Source organism: Hemitrygon akajei, chromosome 18, assembly GCF_048418815.1.
Source record: "Hemitrygon akajei chromosome 18, sHemAka1.3, whole genome shotgun sequence".
NCBI classification, from domain to species: domain Eukaryota; kingdom Metazoa; phylum Chordata; class Chondrichthyes; order Myliobatiformes; family Dasyatidae; genus Hemitrygon; species Hemitrygon akajei.
Window position 1 is genome coordinate 65,586,818 of NC_133141.1, and position 27,484 is coordinate 65,614,301.

The 27,484-nt window shown below is 41.8% G+C and overlaps 1 protein-coding gene across 7 annotated transcripts in view; it reads left to right on the forward strand.

Annotated features, from left to right (window-relative positions):
- The window catches only part of LOC140741495 (phosphatidylinositol 5-phosphate 4-kinase type-2 beta-like), a 253,254-nt gene that overhangs the window by 149,962 nt on the left and 75,808 nt on the right, over window positions 1–27,484 (forward strand). For all 7 annotated transcript variants that reach the window (XM_073071757.1, XM_073071758.1, XM_073071761.1 and 4 more), the window contains 2 exons: window positions 11,509–11,661; window positions 16,240–16,386. In XM_073071757.1, the coding sequence (XP_072927858.1) occupies window positions 11,509–11,661; window positions 16,240–16,386 (300 nt within the window). The remainder of the gene's footprint in view (window positions 1–11,508; window positions 11,662–16,239; window positions 16,387–27,484) is intronic.

Below are 27,484 nucleotides of genomic sequence, written 5' to 3' on the forward strand. Positions count from 1 at the left end.
AACGGCAGGAATAAAAGATGAAAAAGGGGGGGCAACAGGGCATTCAGGCGGACAAGGTGTACATGTGTGCTGGGTGGCAACAGGATGTTAAGAAGTCTAACACCTTGAGGGAAGAAGCTCTGGTTCTTATGCTGTGGTACCTTCTGCCTGACGGCAGAAGGTCAGAGAGATTGTGGGAAGGTTGGGAAGGGTCTTTTGCACATCTTTGCAAGTGGTTAGATGAGATGGATTGTGAGAGGCTATTTGTTATTGGAGAAAGTGGGAGATGGTGCTGGAGCAAGTTTTTGGAAAAATGGCCAGTTGTTTAAAGTCTGAGGCAGCAACCACATTATAATATCATTTTTCATTAAGATGAAGAGTGACTTAGATAATTAGAACTAGGCCCTAAATTTTAATCACGGTCACAGCAATGATGGGAAATCAGGGACACATCACCGGGATCCTACCACTAAACATCCCCACCACCACTCTCCACTTTCCGCAAGGATTGCTCTTTCCATGATTCCATTGTCCATTCATCCCTCCCCACTAATCTCCCTCCTTTTACTTTTCCCTGTAAGTGAGACAAGTGTTACATCTGTCCATTCTCCACCTCCCCTATCTGTATTCAGGCCCCAAACAGTCCTTCCAGGTGAGGCAGCTCTTCACCTATGAATCTGTCAGGCTCATTTACCATATCTGGTGCTCCTGGTGCGACCTCCTCTACATCGGTTAGACCTGACTTAGATTAGGGGACTGCTTTAATGAGCACCTTCACTGTGTCCACAACAGGCAAGATTTCCTGGTGGCCAACCATTTTAATTTCACTGCCCTTTCCTATTCTGACATCTGGACCGTGGCCTCCTCTACTGTCATAATGGGTTCACTCTTAGGCTGGAGGAACAACATCTCCGTCTGGGTAGTCTCCAGCATGAACACTAATTTCTCTAACTTCCGGTAACTTCTCCCTCCTCCCCCTCCTCTCTTTTTTCCATCCCCTATTCTTGCTCTGTCACATTCCTCTGGTGCCCCTCCTTCCCTTTCTCCCATGATCCACTCTCTCTTATCAGATTCCTTCTTCAGCCCTTTACCTTTTCCACCTATCACCTCCCAATTTCTCACTGAATCCCCCCCTCCCCACCCACCTACCTTCTCCCTCAACTGGCTTCAGCATTGCTTGTTCTTCTTCCCCTCACATCCCCACACCTTCTTATTCTGTCTTTTTCCCTTTCCTTCCAGTCCCAATGAAAGGTCTGTCTCCAAATCGTTGATTGTGTATTCCTCTATAGATGCTGCCTGACCTGCTGAGTTCCTCCAGCATTTCATGTTTGTTACTCTGGATTTCCAGCATCTGCAGAATCTCTTGTTCCAGTGCCAAGATAACATACCCATAATTTAGTAACCCAAACCCATATGCTGCCCTCTCCCGCAGAGTCACATCTGCCAGAAGTGCTTGCGGCTGGGCGATCTGGAAGACCGTGTGAGGAATCTGGAGCAGCAGCTGGATGACCTTTGACTCATAAGGGAGAATGAGGCAGTCAGAGATGAGAGCTACAGGGAGGTAGTCACACCTAGGCTGCTGGAAGCAGGTTGTTGGGTGACAGTCAGAGGGGGGAAAGTGAAGGATAGTAGACAGGTAGTGCAGAGCACCCCTGTAGCCATTCCCCTGAATAATAAGTTTACCGTCCTGGAAGCTGTTGGTGAGGACGACCGACCAGGTGTGAGTCACGGTGGCAGGGCCTCTGGCACTGAGTCTGACCCTGTGGTGCAGAAGGGTGGGACGGAGAAAAGGAGAGCTGTCGTCATTGGAGACTCTATAGCAGTGGTTTCCAACCTTTTTTTGGCCATGCCCCACCTAATCACCTCTAAAATCCTGATGCCCCCTGTGGTGATATATAATTCTTATTATTCAAAAAGTGAACTCCTATTCACCTGGAGGAAGCCTAAAAGACCATTAACTTGGTTTAAACAAGCTTCCAAAGAAAGAACATGGCATTCATGAAAGAGAAAAATAAAAGAACCAAAGGACTGTTAAAGTTCTGAGGAAGAAATTACTAAGAAATTGTAAAAAAAAGAACATTAAGTGATATTAAAATAATAATAATAATAATAATAAATAAATAAAACAATGCCGATTCGTTTCTACAGCATACAAAGACAGATACACCGTTTAAAAGAGATGACGCAATGTACACACCTTCACACCACCAAGAACCGAAAGCTACTGCGAAAAGCAGCATTGGCGCGACCTCGTACGAGTTTCTTACGCGTTTGGACTTATTCATTCGTTCCTTCCTACATCAGTCAATTCATTAATTTAATTATGAAAGCCATTTGATGGTTGTGTAACACTTACCCAACAGGCTGGTATATGTCTAGGGGAAAAAGAGATCCAGCCACACACCAACCCCGCCTCCCGTACACGCAGGTGCTGTGAGAATCGAGTTTATGCCTCGCGCCCCGCCGGCAGAATCAAACTCACAACAAATACCGTAATGAAATACACTTTAAAGAGTTTACTAAAATTAAAAGAGTATTAGGCAGTACAATATATATATATATATATACAAGAAAAAAACAAAAGGCGCCAACTTATCAAAGTTCAGTCAGTTTAGTGCACATCGGTGGAGCTCATCCAGCGAACCATTCGACTCCTCGGTGGTCGTCCTCCCGAAACTCCCACTTCGGACTCCCCGGTGGTCTCCCGAGCGCACGTCCTCCTTCCTCGGCGTCTCCCTCCGGACTCTCCAAGCCCGCGCAACCCCTCCCCCAAGTTCCCAGCCTCACAAAACACAATAACATTCCCCATTGATTAACAAATGAATACAATTACCATATCAGCCATTCTAAAGCGAAACAACGGCAAGAGAAACTTTTAACAGACAAAGAAGCATTCCTACTCGTAACAAACCAAAGAAGCCCTTTTTAGTAACATACACAGGACATTGTACAGTTGTAATGATGTGATACACTATATATACAGTACATACGCAATTACACATGTACATACACACAAGTATTTTTATGTATGCATACTGTATATACACATATGTATTAACTCGCACACACACTCATACTCACACAGACTTACTAGAAAAAATTCACTGTTAATAACTCATTCTCGAATTGCCCCCCTTAAAAATCAAATTACCCCCCTGTGGGGCATACGCCCCACGTTGGGAACCACTGCTCTATAGTCAGGGGAGCAGACAGGAGATTTTGTGGACGTGAGAAGGAAACCCGCATGGTTTGTTGCCTCCCGGGTGCCAGGGTCCGGGATGTCTCTGACCGGGTGCATGACATCCTGGTACGAGAGGGAAAGAACCAGAAGTCGTGATACATGTTGGGACCAACGACATAGGCAGGAAGAGGGATGAGGTCCTGAAGTGTGAGTTTCAGGAACTAGGCAGAAGGCTGAAGAACAGGACCTCAAGGGTGTCGTTCTCAGGATTGCTGCCAGTGCTACGTGATAGTGATGGTAAGAATTGGAGGAAATGGCAGTTGAATGCATGGCTGAGGAGTTGGTGCGGGGGCAGGGTTTTAGATTTTTGGACCATTGGGATCTCTTCTGGGGAAGGTGAGACTTGTACAGATTGGATGGGTTGCACCTGAACTCGAGGGGGAGCAATATCCTTGCTGGTAGGTTTGCTAGCATGATTCGGGAGGGTTTAAACTAATTTGCAAGGGGGATGGGACCCGGAGTGATAGTGCAGTGAAAGAAGTGCATGGAGTAAAGCCAGATCTAACATATAGAGAGGCTTTGAGGAAAGAGAAGCAGAATAAAGGGTGTAAAGGTAGTAAGGTAGAAGGGCTAAAGTGTGTGTACTTCAAGGCAAGAAGCATCAGGAACAAAGGTGATGAACTGAGAGCTTGGATACATACATGGAATTATGATGTAGTGGCCATTACAGAGACTTGGCTGGCACCAGGGCAGGAATGGATTCTCAATATTTCTGGATTTCAGTGCTTTAAAAGGGATAGAGAGGGGGGAAAGGGGAGGAGGGGTGGCATTACTGGTCAGGGATACTATTACAGCTGCAGAATGGGTGGGTAATGTAGCAGGATCCTCTTTTGAGTCAGTATGGGTAGAAGTCAGGAACAGGAAGGGAGCAGTTACTCTACTGGGGGTATTCTATAGGCCCCCTGGTAGCAGCAGAGATACCAAGGAGCAGATTGGGAGGCAGATTTTGGAAAGGTGCAAAAATAACAGGGTTGTTATCATGGGTGACTTTAACTTCCCTAATATTGATTGGCACTTGATTAGTTCCAAGGGTTTAGATGGGGCAGAGTTTGTTAAGTGTGTCCAGGATGGATTCCTGTCACAGTATGTTGACAGGCCGACTAGGAAGAATGCCATACTAGATCTAGTATTAGGTAACGAACCGGGTCGGGTCACAGATCTGTCAGTGGGTGAGCATCTGGGGGACAGTGACCACCGCTCCCTGGCCTTTAGCATTATCATGGAAAAGGATAGAATCAGAGAGGACAGGAAAATTTTTAATTGGGGAAGGGCAAATTATGAGGCTATAAGGCTAGAACTTGCAGGTGTGAATTGGGATGATGATTTTGCAGGGAAACATACTATGGACATGTGGTCGATGTTTAAGGATCTCTTGCAGGATGTTAGGGATAAATTTGTCCGGGTGAGGAAGATAAAGAATGGTAGGGTGAAGGAACCATGGGTGACAAGTGAGGTGGAGAATCTAGTCAGGTGGAAGAAGGCAGCATACATGAGGTTTAGGAAGCAAGGATCAGATGGGTCTATTGAGGAATATAGGGTAGCAAGAAAGGAGCTTAAGAAGGGGCTGAGAAGAGCAAGAAGGGGGCATGAGAAGGCCTTGATGAGTAGGGTAAAGGGAAAGGCATTCTTCAATTATGTGAAGGACAAAAGGTTGACAGGAGTGTAGGTAGGACCGATTAGAGATAAAGGTGGGAAGATGTGCCTGGAGGCTGTGGAAGTGAGTGAGGTCCTCAATGAATACTTCTCTTCGGTATTCACCACTGAGAGGGAACTTGATGACGGTGAGGACAATATGAGTGAGGTTGATGTTCTGGAGCATGTTGATATTAAGGGAGAAGAGGTGTTGGAGTTGTTAAAATACATTAGGATGGATAAGTCCCCGGGGCCTGACAGAATATTCCCCAGGCTGCTCCATGAGGCAAGGGAAGAGATTGCTGAACCTCTGGCTCGGATCTTCATGTCCTCGTTGTCCATGGGAATGGTACCAGAGGATTGGAGGGAGGCGAATGTTGTCCCCTTGTTCTAAAAAGGTAGTAGGGATAGTCCAGGTAATTATAGACCAGTGAGCCTTATGTCTGTGGTGGGAAAGCTGTTGGAAAAGATTCTTAGAGATAAGATCTATGGGCATTTAGAGAATCATGGTCTGATCAGGTACAGTCACCATGGCTTTGTGAAGGGCAGATCGTGTCTAACAAGCCTGATAGAGTTCTTTGAGGAGGTGACCAAGCATATAGATGATGGTAGTGCAGTGGATGTGATCTACATGGATTTTAGTAAGTCATTTGACAAGGTTCCACACGGTAGGCTTATTCAGAAAGTCAGAAGGCATGGGATCCAGGGAGGTTTGGCCAGGTGGGTTCAGAATTGGCTTGCCTGCAGAAGGCAGAGGGTCGTGGTGGAGGGAGTACATTCAGATTGGAGGGTTGTGACTAGTGGTGTCCCACAAGGATCTGTTCTGGGACCTCTACTTATTGTGATTTTTATTAACGACCTGGGTGTGGGGGTAGAAGGGTGGGTTGGCAAGTCTGCAGACGACACAAAGGTTGGTGGTATTGTAGATAGTGTAGAGGATTGTTGAAGATTGCAGAGAGACATTGATAGGATGCAGAAGTGGGCTGAGAAGTGGCAGATGGAGTTCAACCCGGAGAAGTGTGAGGTGGTACACTTTGGAAGGACAAACTCCAAGGCAGAGTACAAAGTAAATGGCAGGATACTTGGTAGTGTGGAGGAGCAGAGGGATCTGGGGGTACATGTCCACAGATCCCTGAAAGTTGCCTCACAGGTAGATAGGGTAGTTAAGAAAGCTTATGGGGTGTTAGCTTTCATAAGTCGAGGGATAGAGTTTAAGAGACACGATGTAATGATGCAGCTCTATAAAACTCTAGTTAGGTCACACTTGGAGTACTGTGTCCAGTTCTGGTCGCCTCACTATAGGAAGGATGTGGAAGCATTGGAAAGGGTACAGAGGAGATTTACCAGGATGCTGCTTGGTTAGAGAGTATGGATTATGATCAGAGATTAAGGGAGCTAGGGCTTTACTCTTTGGAGAGAAGGAGGATGAGAGGAGACATGATAGAGGTGTACAAGATATTAAGAGGAATAGACAGAGTGGACAGCCAGCACCTCTTCTCCAGGGCACCACTGCTCAGTACAAGAGGACATGACTTTAAGGTAAGGGGAGGGAAGTTCAAGGGGGATATTAGAGGAAGGTTTTTCACTCAGAGAGTGGTTGGTGTGTGGAATGCACTGCCTGAGTCAGTGGTGGAGGCAGATACACTAATGAAGTTTAAGAGACTACTAAACAGGTATATGGAGGAATTTAAGGTGGGGGTATATGGGAGGCAGAGTTTGAGGGTCGGCACAACATTTTGGGCCGAAGGGCCTGTAATGTGCTGTACTATTCTATGTTCTATGTTTGGAAGTGGAAGGAAACCGGAGCACTCGGAGGAAACTCACATGGTCACAAGGAGAACATACAAACTCCTTGTTTACAGCGGCGGGAATTGAATCCTGATGACAATCACCGAGGCTGCAAAATGTTATGCTAAGCACTACGTTCAGGGCCTGAAGACATAGGCTTGAACATTTAGGACCGAGATGAGGAGAAATTTCTTCACCCACACAAAGTAATTGAGACCAGGTCATTAAATATCTTCAAAAATAAGTCAGAATACGTGTCCAATCCTCCCATATAAAAGTCAAATTGAGTTCCTTCTCCCAATCCTGTTTAATCTTAAGTAAAGAACGCTTATCCCATTGTAATGATAAATGATAAATTCTTCAAATAGAACCTTTCAATGAGGGGTTCATATTCATAATAGTATCTAACAGGTCAGCCTCCAATATGTAAGGAAAATTACTTAAATATTTTTGTAAAAAATGTCTAACTTGAAGATGTAAAAAGTGTGAAGAATACTTATCGACTAATTGTTCAAAAGACATCAATCTGCCTTCTTTAAATAAATCCAAAAAAGAATTCATACCTTTATTTTTCCAAAGTAGAAAAATTGGATCACTCCAAGAAGGTTTAAAAAAGTAATTACGATAAATTATACTACAAAGTTTAAATTTTTTAAGATTAAAAAAAAATTGCGGAACTGGATCCAAATTTGTAAAGAGTGCTTAACCACAGGATATAGGTTTAAATTAGCAACTTTACCTAATTGTATAGGTAGAGTGTTACAAACCCCGTAACTGGGTCACTTACCAGCAAAGATGGAGGCGTCCGTTGAAGTCTGATGATACTATTTTTAACAGTATTTATTAGTAAAAATACACAAAAATAATATCAATGCAAATATACAGATAATATACGTCGTCAATATTAAATCTAAAAGTGCGGGTATAATAAATAATCAATAAGAAATAAGCTCTATCGTTGTCTAGGGGATAATGAATTGTCCGATGGAAATATAAAGTTCACTCAGTTCATGCAGGCTGCAGCCTTTGGGGACCGCTGTGTTGCAATGGTTGGAGAGAGAGAGAGAGATTTGGAGAAAAACTTGCCGACTTTCCTTTTATGATTTCGATCCGTCAGGAGTCTCGTTGTCGTGGCCTTTCACTTGTGGCCTCTCCTTTAGCTAAACCATTCTTCCGTGATGAGTGCGCCACCCCGGCAAGGGAGGACGCACACGAGCTCTCACCGGCCTTCGCTATAAAAACGCTATCACGGGATTTCTAGCGTTTCTCCTAATGCGTCTAAAGGGGTTGTTCCCCAGACCCTCTTTTATCCTTACTCACGGGGTCTCAGATGTCAATCAGGTTGGGATGATGCAATCCCTCAACCAGACCACTCTGGTTGTCCCCTGAGGGGTTTTCAATGGATAGTACAGTACTCAATACACAATTCTGTCTCCAAGAGACAATAGCCGTTATCAGTGGTTCCGTTTCGCTGAGGTCAGGACACATTCCAAACCTTGTGTATTCTGGACGTCTCTCTCTCATTTCCTGGGTCTCAGACCCGAAATAATAGCGATCTTGCGATTCTCAAAAAGGAGGGGGCGACTTTGTACCCTTCGGCCCCTCAGAGTTGCTTCACATTCATAACAAGAGCAACTCCTAATAACGAAGTTAAATAAAACTGTTTCACAGCTCTCATTTCCAGGTCTACCCAAATTGGCCGATCATTCCTATCACCCCAATATAACCAAAAGGACATAGACCGCAAATTAACAGCTGGTTAACTCTTCTTCGATCTGTGCTAGTTATTCACTGATTCACTTTAAAATTGTACATCGTTACCATTTGATGAAGGAGAGACTTTCTAAAATATTTCCCAATGTTGACAAGTATTGTGATAGATGTAAAACTGAGATAGCTACACTGACACATATGTTCTGGTCATGTTCTATATTAAAACAGTTTTGGAAGTCAGTCTTCTCGACAATTTCTAAAGCACTCAGAATCAAATTTACAACCTAATAAATTGACTGTGCTTTTTGGAATAATCCCTCAAAATATCCATGGTATTTCTGTGTCTGACCAACATGTTATTGTGTTTGTTACATTGATAGCTCGGAGGGCCATCTTGTTGAAATGGAAGGATATATCTGCTCCTACTTTGTCACAATGGTTCTCTCAAGTGATGCTGTGTCTTAGCTTGGAGAAAATTAGAAGTCGAACCTTTGAACCTTTATTTGATTTTGAGAAGAGATGGAGCTCATTTGCTCGTTATTATCATTTCAGTTAACTGATAGATTTCCTCCACAATCTAAATGTAATTTTTTTTTGATATATCTTTTTTTTCTTGTTGGCGGTTTGATGTTTATTTTTAGAAACTTTTTGTATGACGCATGGCTCCGGGGTTGTACCTCCAATGGGTTTCTTTTTTTCTCACTTTTCTTGCTTAGTGGGGTTTTTTTTATTCACAAAATTTTCAATCCTTAAGATAATTTCCTCTTTTATGAGGCATGTAAGTGTTGTTACTTCGATGTACTTGTGCTATTTTTGAATAATAATAATAAAAAGATTTGAAAAGAAAAAAAAAGTCAGATAGAGACATCATGGAACGGGGGGGGGGGGGGAAGGAAGAAACAGGATACTGAATTTGGATTGAAGAGAATGAGAGAGGGTCTCGTAGAACTCCCATCAAAGAGGGGAAGAGAACTTCTTCACAGTGGAGTGGTGCATTAAAATGGAGACACGCAAGATTGTATGTGCTAGAATCAGGAGTGGTCCTGATCTGAAACGTCGACTGTCCATTTCCCTCCACAGATTGTGCTTGGATCAAAATGGAGAAAAAAACATCCCTCCATAGATGCTGCCTGATCTTCTGAGTTCCTCCAGTAGTTTGTTTGTCACTCCAGGTTTTAGCATCTGCGGTCTCTTGTGTCTCTACTAAATTAGCGTATGTATGGCATCCGTTAGTCTTGCGAGACCATGGATCTGCGCCTGGAAAGCCCTCTCCAGGGCGCAGACCTGGGCAGGGTTGGATGGAAGACCGGCTGTTGTCCAAGCAGTAAGCCTCCCCTCTCCACGCTGCCAATCTTGTCCAAGGGAAGAGCAAGGGCCGATACAGCTTGGCACCGGTGACGTCGCAGGAGTTGCCGGAGCGAGGTTGAAGGCAACGTCGGACTGCCTTAGGGACTCCAGCTCCGGATTTGTCCTCAGGGCTTACTCCCGAAGCCTTTCCCATGAGTGGGTATGGCCGCAAGACAGCGGAAGTTTGAAATAAGAGTTTTCCCTCTCTTAGATGGACTGCTTTCCCAGGCTGACGAGCTCCATCTACCCGAATAAATTAGTGTAGCAGTTAGCATAATGCTATTATAGAGCCAGCAATCATTGATCAGGGCTTGATTCCCACTGCAATCTGTAAAGAGTTTCCATGTTCTTCTTGTGACTGCGTGTGTTTCCTCCGGGTGCTCCCACACTGCATAGACATACGGTTAGGGTTAGTGAGTTGTGGGCATACTGTGTTCGTGCTAGAAGCGTGGCAACATTTGCTGATTTAATTTGGCACAAACAATGCATTTTTCTGTATGTTTCGATGTACCTGTGACAAATAAAGCTTATTTTCCTTGGGTGATTGCCTTGAAAAGGGGAGCAGGTTTAAAGATTGCAGAGGGAGAAACTCAGTTTAGTGGATTGTGTTCTTCCCCTCAAACGTGTGCAGGTACTCTGATATTCCAGCCTGAGATAGACATTTGGATGTGAAAGGGATTGGGGATTGGTTGGGAAAGTGGACACATTTTGTTCTGTTGCGATCTTACTGATTATAATGGAGCACATTATGAACACAAACGATTTTGCAGATGCTGGAAGTCTAGAGCAACACACAAAATGAACTCAGCAGGTCAGGCCGCATCTATGGAAAGGTATAAACAGTAACACATAACACTGAAAACGTGAGTTGTAGAGTCCTTGAAAGTGAGTGTGCAGGTTGTGGAACCAGTTCAGTGACAAGGTGATTGGAATTATCCATGCTGGTTCAGGATCCTGATACATGTGACAAATAAATCTAATTTAATATTCTCAACATTTAAGAGAATTTGGACAGGTACATGGATGGGAGGTGTATGAAGTGCTGTGGTCCAAGTGCAGAATAATAGTATAGAACGGACTAGATGGACCAAAGGGCCGAAGAGGGGTTTCTCTGCTGTAATGCTCTATGACTCTATAAATTATCAGAGCTAAATGTCTTCAGCATAGTGACAGAAAATTTGGTGGGATTGCCTCAATGATTTTATGGAAAATGGCAAAATCTGTTAATCTCACTATCATGAGCATTATTGTGTACAATTTTTTTATGTTCATATTGTAATTTATAGTATATTTTATGTATTACACTGTACTGCTACTGCAAAACAACAAATTTCATGACAAACAGTATGCCAGTGATAATAAACCAGATTTGATTCCGATTCTTTCCCCATTGTTTGCTATATTTTTTCATGAAGTAATTCTTTTTAAGGGTTTGTAACTAAACAGGATTGACAAACACATTTAAAATGTGCAAAAAATATACAGAACAGAAAAAAAACTACCCAATGGCTAGTTTAACATCTTATGTAGCCTTTCCCTACCATGCATAGTGTAATCCTATTAGCACAAATTTCCCTTCCCCCTTCCCTTCGGTTTCTTCCCTTTCCTCCTCGCTTCTCTCCCCCCTCCCCCCCCCCCTCCGGTTTGTTTAGGTTTCCCTTAAATATATATTTCTGTTATCTGTCACAACCACTCCCTGTGGCAACAAGTTCCTGAACTCTGAGATGAGAAGTTACAAAAGGAAACATAAATCACTGATTAAAACGGTATTCCTAAAATGTCTAATGAAAACTTGTTTTTTCTTTCAGAACTCAGTAACACGGAGTGCCCCCCTAAACAGTGACACACAGAATCGGATGGGTGCTCGATTCTTAACTACATATGACAAGAGATTCGTCATTAAAACTATAACTAGCGAAGATGTAGCAGAGATGCATAATATTTTAAAGAAGTATCATCAGGTATGCAAGCAAAGATTGATTTCCTTAAGGGCTGTGATCATGTATATCTGGTAGAACCAAGTGGGCGGCGTGTTGGTACTGTCCAGGTTTTCAGTGAAGGCAGAAGACAGAAGTACTTTATTGCTTGAGGCTTTGAAACATATTTGTCAATAAAAGTAAATTGAACCTTTTGCATCTTCAAATGCTGCAGTATGTTGAGGAGGGAGGAAGAGATTTATTTCTGACTTTTATACATTTAGTCCACTGCTTAAACGGGTCTGAAACAGGAAGAGGAGTAACCTTGAGCTAAAACTTGTAATCTTGGCTGTCTGAATAATTAATTGCAGTGCTTACACTGGCAATAGACATAGAAGTGGCCAGAATAGAGAGTCATCAAGCAAATGATTAATAAGGGAAAAAAATTATTTGTACACACGTATACAGTGGATTCTGGTAAAATGGGACACATCGCGATCAGTACAGTTTGGCCCAATTAAGTGGCTGTCTCAATTAGCTGAAGTTTCATGGAAATAGTTAAGGTATTAAGACAAATTGAATAGCAAATTATTTAAATGAAATACAGAACAATTTTGAACACTAACAATAGTACTGCAGTACAATAAAACTGTAGTTCCTAATAGTCACCAGTGGATGAATTCATCCAGTGTACACAATGAACAAACTCAGCACAGACACCTCATGCAGATAACGGACTGCCTTTATACAATTACATCTTGAAATCTCCATTTTCATTACAACATTCAAAATGATTTATTGATACTTTCAAATTCTTCGCAGTTCTTAACTTGTTGAATAGTGAAATCATTTCATTTTCTCGGAGCCATTTCTGGCATCTCCAAGCCTGAATGTTTGAAACCACAATGAGCAAACAGTTCGGAGATGTCTTACTATTTATTTCTCACCAACCATCAAAGGTTTATTTATTATTAAGTACACAACTCCGAAATTTTTCTTCTCTGGGTAGCCATGAAACTCAATAATCAATCCTCAAATCCCCCCTCCCTGCAAATAAAAGAACAAACAAAAGTGGAACAGCCTCATCAACCCCCAAAACCCTCCTCCCGCACAAAAAACGAACAAAATGGAACAGTCACATTCCCACCCCACCCCCACCCACACACAGAAATGAGAAAGATCGAGCAAAAAACACAGAATACAAAAAAATGTAAGACCAAGAAAAGTCTATAGTCCAAGTCTATATCCAAAACACAGAAAACCTGGGCAATACTCTTCGGGCACAGGGACAGGCTCTCCCCTCTCTGGTAGCGTAGCAGAGCGATCCTCAGCAACGAAAAGACAGGCAGCCGGCACTCACCCTCCACAGTCGCCTCAATGCTTCAATCTCCCTCATCACTTTAATCTGCGAACGATCGAAGTTTTACATGTAACTCTCGCTTCAGCTAGCATCTTAATATAAAGGGTGATAGCCCCTGACCCGGCCAAACTTAAGAAATTTTGTTTGGGTGGATGCTGTGCGATGTGTCCCCTGTTACAAATCAGTACCCCAAAATAACAAACAGTACACAATATGCGATTAAAAGATTAAGCTTTATAATTCTTACTTTTGACTATATGGTTAGTAAAGAAACGAAAAAAAGAAAGAAAAAGGGCCCATTCTTATTTAACAGTCTGTTGCGCAATGTTGGAGCTCACTGATAAGTCAATCGTCCACCATCGACCTCCTCCAATTGTCGCTGTCCTTTGGACCCTCGCTCCAAGTCCACTCTGTCCAACGGTCTACCAACTCCCTCCATTCGCATCTTCTATCCTCATCTCTCCCCAGTAAAAGGCCGCGAAAATCTCTCTTCCAGACTCACAAGAAAGAACAACAGCATTCCAAACCCCGTAATCTCTAGTCATAACCCGAACGTTGCTGCTACGGAGAAACCATTACATTATCAGTGAAACCCTACAGCATGTTACATACAATTCGTGAAATAGAGTGGAATATCGGCTCGGGCCCCATAACCTGCCCGCCTTGAGGTTCACACAAGCTGCCTCTGTCTCCTAGACTCCTCTCGGAGACTGTAGAGTGCTGGAACACCCAAACAATCTCGAAACAGAAAATCACAGACTCCAACGGTTCCCAAATCACATCCAAGATGAAACACAAATGCAAAAGACATAAAAGATGTGAAATACACGGTTTCATGATCTATCCAGATGTCAACCAAAGGAGCGTTGTATGCAGGCGCCATCTTGACCAGTGACCATAAGATCAATGACAAAAGTAACTGCTTTTTGAACATAAATATGCAACTAACGCTATTTAAAATATTATATGAATTGTTTAAATATATAAATAAAAGTCTTTGGCTTTGATGCACTCTGGAGGGAATCAGTGTTCCTGCTCCTGATCTCTTTCCATTGAAAAAGGTCTTGAAGTTCTTTGCGCCCATATACTCACATGAACATAACAAGCTCATAAAGTTATACAACATGTAAACAGGTCCTTTGACACAACTCAACCAACATCGCAATCTACACTTTTTCCATTTGCATTTGTCCCTTATACTCATATACTCATGTACACACACTCTCGCTCACACACACACACACACACACACACACACACACACACACACACACACACACACACACACACACACACACACACACACACACACACACACACACACACACACACACCACACTCATGCACTTCCTCTCACACTCACTTTCAAATACATCCACCCACACGCACACTCTCACACTCTCCAAGCACACCCACACACTCTCCACGCACTCCCACACACTCTCACACTCTCCACGCACTCCCACACACTTTATGGCATTCTCACACACATACACATCTACGTGAAACGCTGCTGTAGAATCCATCATCAGAGATACCCACCATCTAGGCTATGCTCTTTTCTCAGCAGGCCAGGCAGCATCTATGGAAAAGAGTACAGTCAATGTTTCAGGCCTAGACCCTTCAGCAGGACTGGAGAAAAAAAGCTGAGGAGTAGATTTAAAAGGTGGGGTGAGGGGAGAGGGAAACACAAGGTGATAGGTGAAACCGGGAGGGGGAGGGATGAAGTAAAGAGCTGGGAAGTTGATTGGTGAAAGAGATACAGGGCTGGAGAAGGGGGAATCTGATAGGAGAGGAGAGAAGTCCATGGAAGAAAGAAAAAGGGGGAGGAGTACCAGAGGGAGGCGATGGGCAGGAAAGGGGATAAGGTGAGAGAGGGAAAAGGGGAAGGGAAATGGTGAAGGGGACGGGGAGACATTACTGGAAGTTCGAGGAATTGATGTTCATGTCATCAGGTTGGAGGTTACTCAGACAGAATACAAGGTGTTGCTCCTCCAACCTGAGTGTGGCCTCATCACGACAGTAGAGGAGGCCATGGATAGACATATCAGAATGGGAATGGGAAGTGGAATTCAAAATGTGTGGCCACTGGGAGATCCCGTTCCTTCAGGTTCTCATTTATTGGTATTTTTTAAATTTGCATTTGCACAGTTTGTTGTCTTCTGCACTCTGGTTGATCTTTCATTGATCCTGTTATTGTTACTATTCTATAGATTTATGGAGTATGTCTGCAGGAAAATAAATCTCAGGGTTGTATGAGGTGATAATAAAATTTACTTTCAACATACACGCACATTTAAACTCTCTCTCTCACACACACACACACACTCTCTTACACTTATACACAAACACACTTACACACACACTCTCGCATTCACACACGCACATACATGCATACATACTAACAGGCACTCACGCACAGACTCATACACATACACACACTCACACATTCACTCACTTTCTCTCTCATGCACACTCACTCATTTGCTCTCTCACACACAGTCATTGATAGGAAATATGACCTGAAGCTAATATCCCAGAATGAAACATATCACCATATTAAGGATTTAATAAGCCTTAAGAAGTATAATCCTTTTTTCTCATGCTAGCCTTCTTTTAATTAAAAGAATTAACAGTATTTCAAAGTAACAGCTCTACCAATGTTTAATGGATAAAAGCACCACTTGGTGCTGCTGTGGTCTATAGAGACCAGGTCCAAGGTTCATTTCCTTGTCTGTGCTGCGGTAGGGTGGGGGGGGGGGGGGTTGCTGGCAAGTGGATTTCATGCTCCAAGATTAAGGAGGAGATAAAGTTGACGGAGATTCTTGCTAATCACTCTGCAGCAAGGTACCCATATTTGACATGATCAAGAATGGAGGTCCAAGTGAAAACTGACTAAGTCCATTATGAGGAAGAACCTGTTGAAGTTTATTTTTCTTCATGAAATTTTGTGGCCAATACCCAACAAGAGTTGCTTTTGGAAAAGAAGCAGAGAAAATGCCAGCAAGTGGAGGCCAATTCATTAGGTATATTTAAAGTGAAGGTTGATAGGTTTTCAATTAGTAAAGGAGAGAAAAGTTACAGGGAGAAGGCAGGAGACTGGGGTTGAGAGGGATAATGAATCAGCCATGATGCAATGGTGGAGCAGATTCGATGGGCTGAATAGCCAAATTCTGCTCCTATATCTTAAGGTCTTATGGAGTCAAGTTGTCTTTATCTAACTGAACTTTGTTTCTTAATTATCTTTTGCTTTTCCTTTGCAGTATATTGTGGAATGCCATGGTAATACACTTCTTCCCCAGTTCCTGGGCATGTACCGGTTAACAGTGGATGGAGTGGAGACGTACATGACCGTAACAAGAAATGTATTTAGTCACAGACTTACCGTCCACAGGAAATATGACCTGAAGGTATTGCTCAGACACAACATGTCACCTTCACTAGAATGTATGTCTCTTTCAAAACTGTGTGAAACATAATGATTTCAATGTCAGCAAAGGGACTGTACAATGCAAAATAATTGATCCATGTAATTTCATATATAAAGATCTGTTTGAATCTGAATTTCAGGGAAGGAAAGCAGGATAAGATTCTGTGGGTAGACTGAAATATGCTTTATCTTTTTGGGAAGTTGTGAAGAACGAGAGTAAACACCATGCAGTGATTCAGTGAGACTGTTCAAGAGGGAAGGGATCTGATAGAGCAGCAGGCTGCATTGATGGGAAATAGTTATTTATTTATTTAGAAATACAGTGCGGAATAGGCCCTTCCAGCCCAATGAGCTGCAAAGCCCAGCGACCCACCTATTTAACCCGAGCCCAGTCACAGGACCAATTAACCTACTAACCTGTATATCTTTGGACTATGGGAAGAAACCGGACCATCTGGAAGAAACCCATGCACTCACATGGAGGATGTACAAACTCCTTACAGAGAATACTGGAATTGAACTCCAAACTGTAATAGCATCATACTAACCAGTACGTCACAAATAAACTGTCACCCAGTGTAGAAGAGGTAAATACAAGGGCATATAGCTGCAAAAACTTGCCATTATAAGGCTGCAAAGATCTTTAAAATCTAGAACAAGTTGGTCAGTTTATTGGGACATTGGAAAAACTTGCACACAAGAGATACTGCAGGTGCCGGAAATCCACACAAAATGCTGGAGGAACTCAGTCGGTCAGGCAGCAGCTATGGAGAAGAATAAACTGTCAACGGTTTGGGCCGAGACCCTTCATGAAGACTGGAAAGGAAAGGGAAAGCTGGCAGGTGATAGGTGAAACCGAGTGAGTGAGAAGGTGGGTGGGGGAGAGGGGATGAAGTGAGAAACTGGGAGGTGATGTGGAAGAGGTAAAGGGCTGAAAAAGAAGGAATCTGACGAGAGGTGAGTGGACAATGGGAGAAAAGGAAGGAGGTGATGGGCAGGTGACGAGAAGAGAAGAGGTAAGAGCTTAGAGCTTTGGTAAGGACTGAGGATATGTACTTGTTCTTTTTGTTGTGTCTAATGAAAGCTCTCTTGTATTTTCAGTAGCAAATGCTCTTAAGTTTTAAGCAGCTCCCAAGTCTTAGCTGTCTGCTTGTCAATACATTTTTTTTATAGAGTAGATGATGAATGGTATACCACTTTGTTGGCAAGTAACTCTTACTAAATTTCTTGTAGTTATTTAAATATGTGATATAGATTAAGTTCAGTTCAGTTTAGCAGCGACTTAGCAGGGCACGAGATGCAAGTACAGGGAAGAGTTGGGTTTGATTTACTGCTTTTGTGTTGAACTGGTTGACTTCAGATGAATTGATTTTTAAAAAGTCTTTGGTCTTATGCTGATATACTTTTGAGGGAATCAGAGATCCTGCTCTTGATTTCTTTCCATTGACAAAGGTCTTGATGCTCATATACATGAACATCATGAGTTCATAGAGTTGGAAACAGGTGTCTTGACACAACATAACCAAGGTGCCAATCTACCCTGCTCCCATTTGCCTGTAGTTTGTCCCTTTCTCTCTAAACCATTTTTATTTGTGTACCTGTTCAAATGCTTTTTCAAAATTTGTAATTGTACCTGCCTCTACCATCTTCTCTAGCAGCTTGTTCCATAATTAAGCATCAAACAATTTGTTGGATGAACTCAGCAGGTCGAGCAGCGTCTTTTGAAGGAAAGCAATCCTGCAGGGTTTCAGCCCAAAACAGTGACAATTCTCCTTTCCTTCACAAACGCTGCTGAGTTCCTCCAAAGATTGTTTATTGCTCCAGATTCTAGCACCACCATTCCCCGTGTCTCTATCTAATGTTGAATCCTGGTGTTTTTGTGATCTAGAGGTTCTTCAGAAGTCAAGAATAAGGTCTGAAACTTGTTGTTTACAGCCATTTTATTAAGTTCCCAAAGAAAAAAATACAAGAGATAAAGGCCTGGTCTTCCTCTACAAAAACTAGCTCCAACTAAAAAGATTACAATGTTCCAGTGATAAGAATTGGCCAATAAAATAGCCAGTTTCAAGTGGTGTGACCTCTGCTTCAAAAAAAAACAAGAAGTTTCTAGAAAAATACAGAAGCAGCTGTACCACAATTACCGGTAAATTCACTGAACAATTACACATATATAGGTGATTATATATAAACATAAGCAAGCGTAAAGAAGTTAATCTGCAAAAAAAAGTAACAATTCTACACCCTAATCCCTAATTCAACACAGTGGTGCTCTCTGTAACAGAACAACCTTGTGATATTAATTAGGCAGGTTTGCTCACATGAGAAATGTGAACATTAAAGAGATTTTTGACTTTATAAAATGCTGCTTATGGCTTTCACATCCTATAGATCTTCATAGACAAGTATCTCTGATGTATAGTGACTTTTATCATGTAGGACAGCGGCACTCAATTTGCATCAAACAACCAAACCAGAAGCATGGGAGTCACCAGATAACCTATGGTGATGCTGATTGGGAGGTAAGTATTGGACAGACACTGGGAATAAGGAGTACATTAAGTAATAGAAAGAGGAGTGGTTCACTGTTCATACTCTTGTTACTACCATTGGGAAGAGGTACAGGAGCCTTAAGTCCCACACCACCAGGTATATATATTATTTACACAGTTAGCCTTCCTTTGCTTATTTTTTGTCAGTCTTTATGGTTTTTCATCATATCTATTGTATTTCTTTATTTTCCTGTAAATGTGTGCAAGAAAATGAATCTCAAGGTATGACTTACACATGTAAACTTTGATAATAAATTTATTTGGACTTTTAGCTCTGTAACACTTACGTGACCACTAATCTCATATGCATTTCCTTTAATGTTGAACACTTAAGTTGAAGACAGAATAATTATTTTTTAAACTATAAATGAAAGAGCACTAAATGATTAACTTCTGAAGGTTTAAACTGAAAACATGGAGCTGGTTCATGGGTCACTTTGATAACAGGAAATGTTCAGAATTCCAGCTGTGAGTTAGACAGGTTCCTCTTGCAAACTCTATGTAAAATCACTTGCAGGGTAAAGCAATTATATAAGTGCTTACTCTCACTCACTGAACAACTCCTTCTTATTCTTGACATAGAACAGTACAGAACAGGAGCACACCTGTGCTGCTCTGTGCCAAACATGATGTAAAATTAAGCTAAATCTCTTTTGCCTTAAGATGATCCTTATTTGTAAGAGATTCTGCAGATGCTGGAAATCCAGAACAGCACATATGCAAAATGTTGGAGGAACTGAGCAGGTCAGGACACATCTACGGAGAGGAATAAACAGTCGACGTGGAGTCATAGACTCTGATGAAGGGTCTTGGCCTGAAACGTCAACTGTTTATTCCTCTCCATAGATGCCATCTGGCCTGTTGAGTGTATGATACTTTCATTCCCTGCATATTCATGTATCTTAAAAACTACTCTTGTATCTGCTTCCACTATTACCCTTGGCAGCTTATTTCTGGCAACCAGCACTCTAGCAAAAACAATATTTACCTCATACATCTCCTCTAAACATTTTCCCTCTCACCTTAATGTAGTGGATCTGGAGCCCGCTGATTATAGGGTAATAACTGAACCTAGAGGTATCGGATGCATTTGCTCTAGTATTGACATCTGATTTCTAATCTTTGTCATTGCACCTTAATAGAACGTGCTGGGTACAGTTCCTCAAATAACAAAGATCCAGATTATATTTTCATGATTAGATTGGATATTAGGGGTGGTGATTGACAGAACTAGGGCTGTTCAATGAAAGGTAGGTGTATGTGCGTGAACAGGTTGTGAATTGTTATGTGTATATTTGTGGATGTTACAGTGTCAGGAGATCAGCCTTGGCTATGATGAATAGCTATCCAATCCTGAAGTCTGGGCTAAAGTAAATCAAGTACCAGTGAACTTTGTCCCAAAGATTTAATGTATGTAATGCAAAGAGGGAAAAGCTGTGAATATATTTTTTTAAGTTATGCAAGGCCAGTGTGGTCTTTCCACTGTGCACTGATTAACAAATGTTAAATGTTTAGTTCAGTTCACTGTCAACCACAATATTTTTCAAATCATTGCAGTGTCTCTGGGAAAGGAATGGAGTGGGAGGTACAGATCACACAGTCCAACACTGATGACATGCAGTCTCCTTGCATACACCAGATCCCCTCCAAAGTGGCAATGATAATAGGGACAAAAATACAAGAGATTCTGCAGATGCTGGAAATTCAGAGTAACACAAACAAAATGCTGGAGGGACTTAGCAGGTCAGGCATCCTCTATGCAAAGGAATAAAGAGTCAATGTTTTGACAATCACTCTGGTTGTGAAGAAGGATCTTGGCCAAAACGTCAACTTTTTATTCCTTTCCATAGATGCTGCTTGACCTGCTGAGTTCCTCCAGCGTTTTGTGCGTGATAATAGGGAAGCAACCGTTTCATCAATAACTTCAAGAGATGGCTCTACTTTATTTTCAGTCTCTGCCAGACAGTCCCCTCAGCCCTACAACTCAGAACAAAATTTCTCACAGCTATAGGTGATGCAGTTGAATGTTGGTCGATTTTGTGATTTGAACTCCAGCCTGGAGCACTGAAAAAAATAAACTGTGTTGCCACTTTATTAGGTCTACTTCAAGGTTCAGCATGTTTTGCAATCAAAGAAGCTCTTCTGCACACCACTGTTGTAACACGTAGTTATTTGAGTTACTGTCGCCTTCCTGTCAGCTTGAACCAGTCAGGCCGTTCTCCCACAGAACTGCCATTCACTGGATGGTTTTTTTGTTTTTCCATACCATTCTCTGTAAACTCTAGAACAGGAGGTCGTGGTTTAAAATATAAACATTGTTTTTTTAAACTTTACCTGACACGCGATGCTAGCACTTATGGTAGTGGGCAGTGACCGAGCAGACCTGTTAACAATCTCATTAGAGGTCTCAGCGCAGTATGGCAGTACACAGCAGGACCGTGTTTATTTGGTTGAGTCCATTCTCAGTTTTTTGACGTAAGATAGGGGAGACCATTGACTTTGCTGAGCACTGTACTGTGTGGAGGGGAGGCGGTAGACTGATAATTGGTGAGTGCCATATTGAATGGAGGGGAGGAAAGTAAGCTGGTGAGAAGCAGGAAGTGCACTTTCTGAGCATTGAATGGACTTGCCCAACTTGGGCTGTGATATCAGCCTCTCCCTCGCGAATTACCTCCCCCAACTTCCCCTTATGTACTGCCAACTGACTTATGGAAGTAAACAAACTCTACTGGTGTAGTAGAAAACTGGGGGGAAGTTTTCATTTTACATGCCGCAACTGCCGTTTTGCTGTTGTAAGTATTGCAGAAAGTGGATTTTGTAGGTTAGAAGTGAATTGTATTGTGATGTTTTCGTGTTTTTTTTTGCACAATTCTAGTTTAGTTATTTATTATGCTGTTTTTTTATATTTTATAAAATTGTGTCTTAGGCTGTATTTTTATTCCCATTGCTTTGGCTTATGGTTTTTAGTAACTTTACTATTCAACATTGTCAATAAATTTTCATGTTGTAAATAGCATTAATTAAAATCTATTTACAACCTTTCTTTAAATTAAATTTACCAAGCCTACCTTTATAAAAAAATTAAATCCATTTTGGCTTAAGCCAGTTCTATAACAGAAATTTATTATGTTTGTGTTATGGGTTTTTTAAATTTATGAAAGAGAAAGAAAGAGATTAATTTCAAGAAAGGTAAGCTAAGCTTAACTACCTGTTGTTTTTCAAGAAAGGTTGACTAAAAATATATTTTCTACTCAAAAGAGCATTAGCAATTATTTTTGGATTGCTATATCTACAACTTACTGATCATGCTAATTTACCGTGAGTGTAGATATAATAATTTTTACACAGGGGTTCCCCGAGACCTGACAAACATTTCAAGGGTTCCTCCAGAGCAAAAGGGTTGAGAAAGGCTGCTCCAAAGAGTGTTGTGAGTGAAAATCCCAGGAAATCTGCAGTTTCTGAGATACTCAAACCACCCTATCTGGCACCAACAATCATTCCACGGTCAAAGTAACTTATCGCATTTTTGACCTATGCTGATGTTTGGTCTGAACAACAACTTGACCATGTCTGCATGGTTTTGTACATTGAGTTGTTTCCACATGAATGGCTGATTAGAAGTTTGCATTTATGAGCATGTGTACAGTTGTACCTAATAAAGTGGCCACTGGGTGTATGGGCCTTGTAATTTCAGATGCCATGGAGTTATTATGTCATACAGTATGAAAGCAGGCCAATAAGCCTACTGGGTCCTGACTAGTGGCATGTGGACTTTAATGCCTATATGGTTCAAGTGCTCATCTAGACACTTCTTAAATGCTGCCAGTGATACCATTCTCTCAGGCAATGCATTTCAGATACTCTTCACACTCTCGGTGAAAAAGTTCCCCCCTCAGATCCCATCTAATATATGAGTGTTTGATGTTGCTGGGCCTGTACTTGCTAGAGTTTAGAAGAATGAGGGGGTATCTCATTGAAAGCTATTGAGTACTGAAAGGCTTAGATAAAGTGGACGTTTCCTATTGTGGGTGAGTCTAGGACCATAAGGCACGGCCTCAGAATAGAGGGACGTCCATTTAGAATAGCGATGAGAAGAAATTTCTTTACCCAAAGATAGTGAATCTGTGGAACTCATTGTCACAGATAGCTGTGGAAGACAAGTCATTGAATATATTTAAAGCAGAAGCTGAGAGCTTCTTAATTAGTCAGGGTGTCAAAGGTTACAAGGAGAATGCAGAGGAATGGGATTGAGGGGGATAATAAAACAACCATGACAGAATAGTGGAGCAGACTTGAAGGGCCAAATGGCTTAATTCTACTCCTATGGCCTTATGGTCTAAATCGCATACCCTTTACCCCAGATCTATTTCTTCTAATTTTATCTGCCTCCAATATTGGGTAAGGTTTCTTGTAGTCCACCCTATCTATAACCTCAATTTTATGCATCTCAATCTAACTCTTAACCTCCTCTGCATGGTAGCATAGCACGGTAGCACCATAGCAGTATGGAATTACACAGTAGCGTAGTGAGATGCATAGTAGTGTATAGTTGTGCATTGCTTTAACAGCGTCAGGCAGCAATCAACAATCAGGATTCAGTTTCCACTACTGTTTCTATGGAGGTTGTTGTCACCGCGTGGATTTCATTCGGGTGTTCTGGTTTCCAAAGGTTAGGGTTAGTGAGCTGTGGGCATGCTATGTGGTGATTGAAACATGGCAATATTTGTGGGCTGCCCAGCACAGTTCTCACTGATTTGACTTGATGCGTACAACGCATTTCACTGTATGTTGGATGTACGTGTGACAAATAAACTAATCTTTTTCTTTAATCTGCTCTGGGGGGGAAAAAGACCAGGGCTGTCCAATCTCTCCTCATAACTGAAACACTCTATCCCTCATTAATCCGATCTATACCCTCTCCAGTGCTATCAATTACCTCCAGTATTATCATATCTTCCCTATAGTGCACTGACCAGAAGTGTAAGCAGTACTTCAGCTGCGGTCAGCTCTCTAAAGTTGGAGCATAATTTCCCTGCTCTTGTATTCATTGCCCTGACTAATGAAGGCCAGTGTTCTGAATCATGTTTATGTTTATGGTCTTCTGCTGCTGTAGCCCATCCACTTGAAGGTTCAACGTGTTGTGCATTCAGACATGTTCTGTAAACTCTAGAGACTGCTGTGGATAAAAATGCCAGGAAATCAGCAGTTTCTGAGATACTCAAACTACCCTGTCTGACACCAATGGTCAAAGTCATTTAGATCACATTTATTCCACATTTTGATATTTGCACTGAACGACAACTGAATCTTTTGACCATGTCTGCTGCTCTATGATTGGCTGGTTAGATATTTGCATTAATGAGGTGCAGGTGTACCTAATAAAGTGGCCACTAAGTGTATCTGTTTTGTCATCTTGAAGAATCTCTGGACTTATTCACCATCTACAGCTGTGTGGTTAACTCAAGTTCATTTATTGTGCACATGTAAACAGCTAAACAAAAAAACCTTCCTCAGGGACCAAGGTGCAAAACACTATATATGTATTCTTTGTTCCATAAACTAGCTTAGAACATGGTAAAATGCAGGAGAGCTAGTTACTGTAACTATTTCTAAAGCTTCTGAATGTCAAGGAAATTTCAAAATAAACCTTCATCCAGAGGATATATTTATTAGACCATTTTGTGAGGCATCCGTCAGTCAGGGATGGCCACAGATGTTGTGCCCTAGCTGTTGAGATTTGCAAGCCTGTGCAGTACAATGTAGAGAGCAAGCTGTTCCCCATGTAGCAGGCTCCCCCTCTCCACGCGTCTGATGAACCCAAAGGAATAGCAAAGCTTGGCAGCAGCAGCGTCTCAGGAGTTGCCAGTCAGCATTGAACTCAACGTAGCACTGCCTTAGAGACTCCAGCTCCGGATTTTTCCCTCGGGGTTCACTCCCAAAGCTTTACCCATGAGTAGGTATAGTCGCAAGGCAGCTGAGGTTTGAGATTGAAGTTTCCTTCTCGATGAACTGTCAATATGGCTGACGAGCCCCATCTGCCCGAGGCGACTGGTTTTAAGGCACCAGTAACCCACCTTTGCCCTTTCTTCAGTCAGTAGAAACAGGACTTGGTAGCTAAGCCACACGTGAAGGCCAGAGGGTATTTCAGGCGCACGTCATTGAGAGTATTTAATAGGTAGTGGGAACTTGTCCCCATTACCACCCCCAGCTAAAACAACCCAAAGGAACCTGAGACCATCTATCAAAGGATAATCTGCAAACTGTAATCTTGGTGAATGATGATTGATTATTTGTAATAAAGTCATTAAGTTTAAAGTTCAAAGTAAATTTATTATCAAAGTACGTATTTGCCACTATATGCATATCTGAGATTCATTTTATTACAGGCATTCACAATAGAACAAGTACGATAGAATCAGTGAAAAAGATTGACAAGCAACCGATGTGCAAAAGAAGGCAATCTTTGCAAAAACAAAAAAAAAACTCAAGTAGTGTTAATAATAAATAAATATTTACTTATTCCATAGAGTTTTAGAAACATAGAAAACCTACAGCACAATACAGGCCCTTCGGTCCACAAAGTTGTGCCGAACATGTCCCTTCCTCAGAAATTACTAGGCTTGCCCATAGCCCTCTATTTTTCTAAGCTCCATGTACCTATCAAAAAGTCTCTTAAAAGACCCTATCGTATCCGCCTCCACCACTGTTGCCGGCAGCCCATTCCATGCACTCAGCACTGTTTGAGTAAAAAACTTACCCCTGACATCTCCTCTGTACCTACTCCTCAGCACCTTAAACCTGTGTCCTCTTGTGGCAACCATTTCAGCCCTGGGGAAAAAGCCTCTGACTATCCACACGATCAATGCTTCTCATCATCTTATACATCTCTATCAGGTCACCTCTCATCCTCCGTCGCTCCAAGGAGAAAAAGCCAAGTTCACTTCACTTATTCTCCCCAATCCAGGCAACATCCTTGTAAATCTCCTCTGCACTCTTTCTATGGTTTCCACATCCTCTCTGTAGTGAGGCAACCAGAACTGAGCACAGTACTCCAAGTGGGGTCTGATCAGGGTCCTATATAGCAGCAACATTACCTCTCGGCTCCTAAATTCAGTTCCACGATTTGATGAAGGCCAATGCACCGTACGCCTTCTTAACCACATGTTTTAGAGCATGATAACACAAAAGCCAGCTCTTTGGCCCTTGCAGTCCGTGCCAAACTATTATTCTGCCTAGTCCATGGCTCTCCATTGCTCTCCCATCCATGCACTTAACCAAACTTCACTTAAATCAAAGCCACATCCACTATGTCTGTTGGCAGCTCGTTCCACACTTGCACCACCCACTAAGAGAAAGAGTTTATCCTCAGGTTCTCCTTAAATATTTCACTTATAATCTCCAAGTGGCAATGAATATTTTTTAAATATTTGAAAAACTTCTAAAGTATAAAACATAGTAAAAGTATTATGAATGCTAAAAGCCTGGAAAATAAAACATGGGAACTGCTGGGAACAATGCAGATCAGGCAAAAGTTTCAAGAGATTTCTGTCAAAGTTGTAATTTGTTGTCCATTCTTAACGATCACAAGCTAATGTCAGGAAATGTATGGTCATGCACTGTGGTAGACAGAATAAAAGCTATTTTCTAAATGGAGAAAATTCAGAAATCAGAGGTGTAAGGGATTTGGGAGTCCTCATACAGGATTCCCTGAAGGCGAACTTGCAGGTTAAGTCAGTGATAAGGAAGGCAATTGCTATGTAAGCATTCATATTGAGAGGACTAGAATATAAAAGCAAGAATATAATGCTGAGGCTTTATTAGGCACTGGTCAGACTGCACTTGGAATATGCAATTTGTTATGTCTTTCATTTAAATACAGTGAAACCCATTATAACGTGATCATTTGGGTCCATAAAATGTCATCGCAAAAAAAGTGGGGTCGCGTTAAATCAGGGTTCAAGAAAATCAGCGTTCAAACTGACCCAATGTTGACTTAACATCCTAAAACACCCCTATTTTCGCCTTATTTGACCCATTTTTTGCACGTTTACCTTCTGGCAGGTAAATTACCTTTGAATTAAAGAATTCCGCGAATAAATCGTTGTTGTTACTGTAGAAACTAAAACACAAATTAATTTTTAGTAAAGCTTTTTAATACACAAAACACCAAATAAAAACATACAAGAATATTAGCAATCATCATTTACAGTTTATTTCTTTAAAAAAAGTGATCGAGTGTTCCTTGCTTAAATGTAGCATGTCGCTGGCTGCAAGCGAAATCTAGAATGCTTCTGAGTTGGAGGGTTTTTATGTGGTCCACCTCCTGGGTCTCCAGCCAGTGGAGGCTAGCCTCGAGCTTTGAGAATAGGACCGGAAATTGGAAGGCCTTCTGAGCGAGCTTGAACAAACCACTCGTACAAAGAGTCATCAAGGCTGACATTTTTGGCTGTCTTCAGGCTTTTAGTCCTGCTTCTTCTTCAACTTTGCAAAGCAACGCGCGTAACTTTTCTTCGTGAGATTTCCAACCAC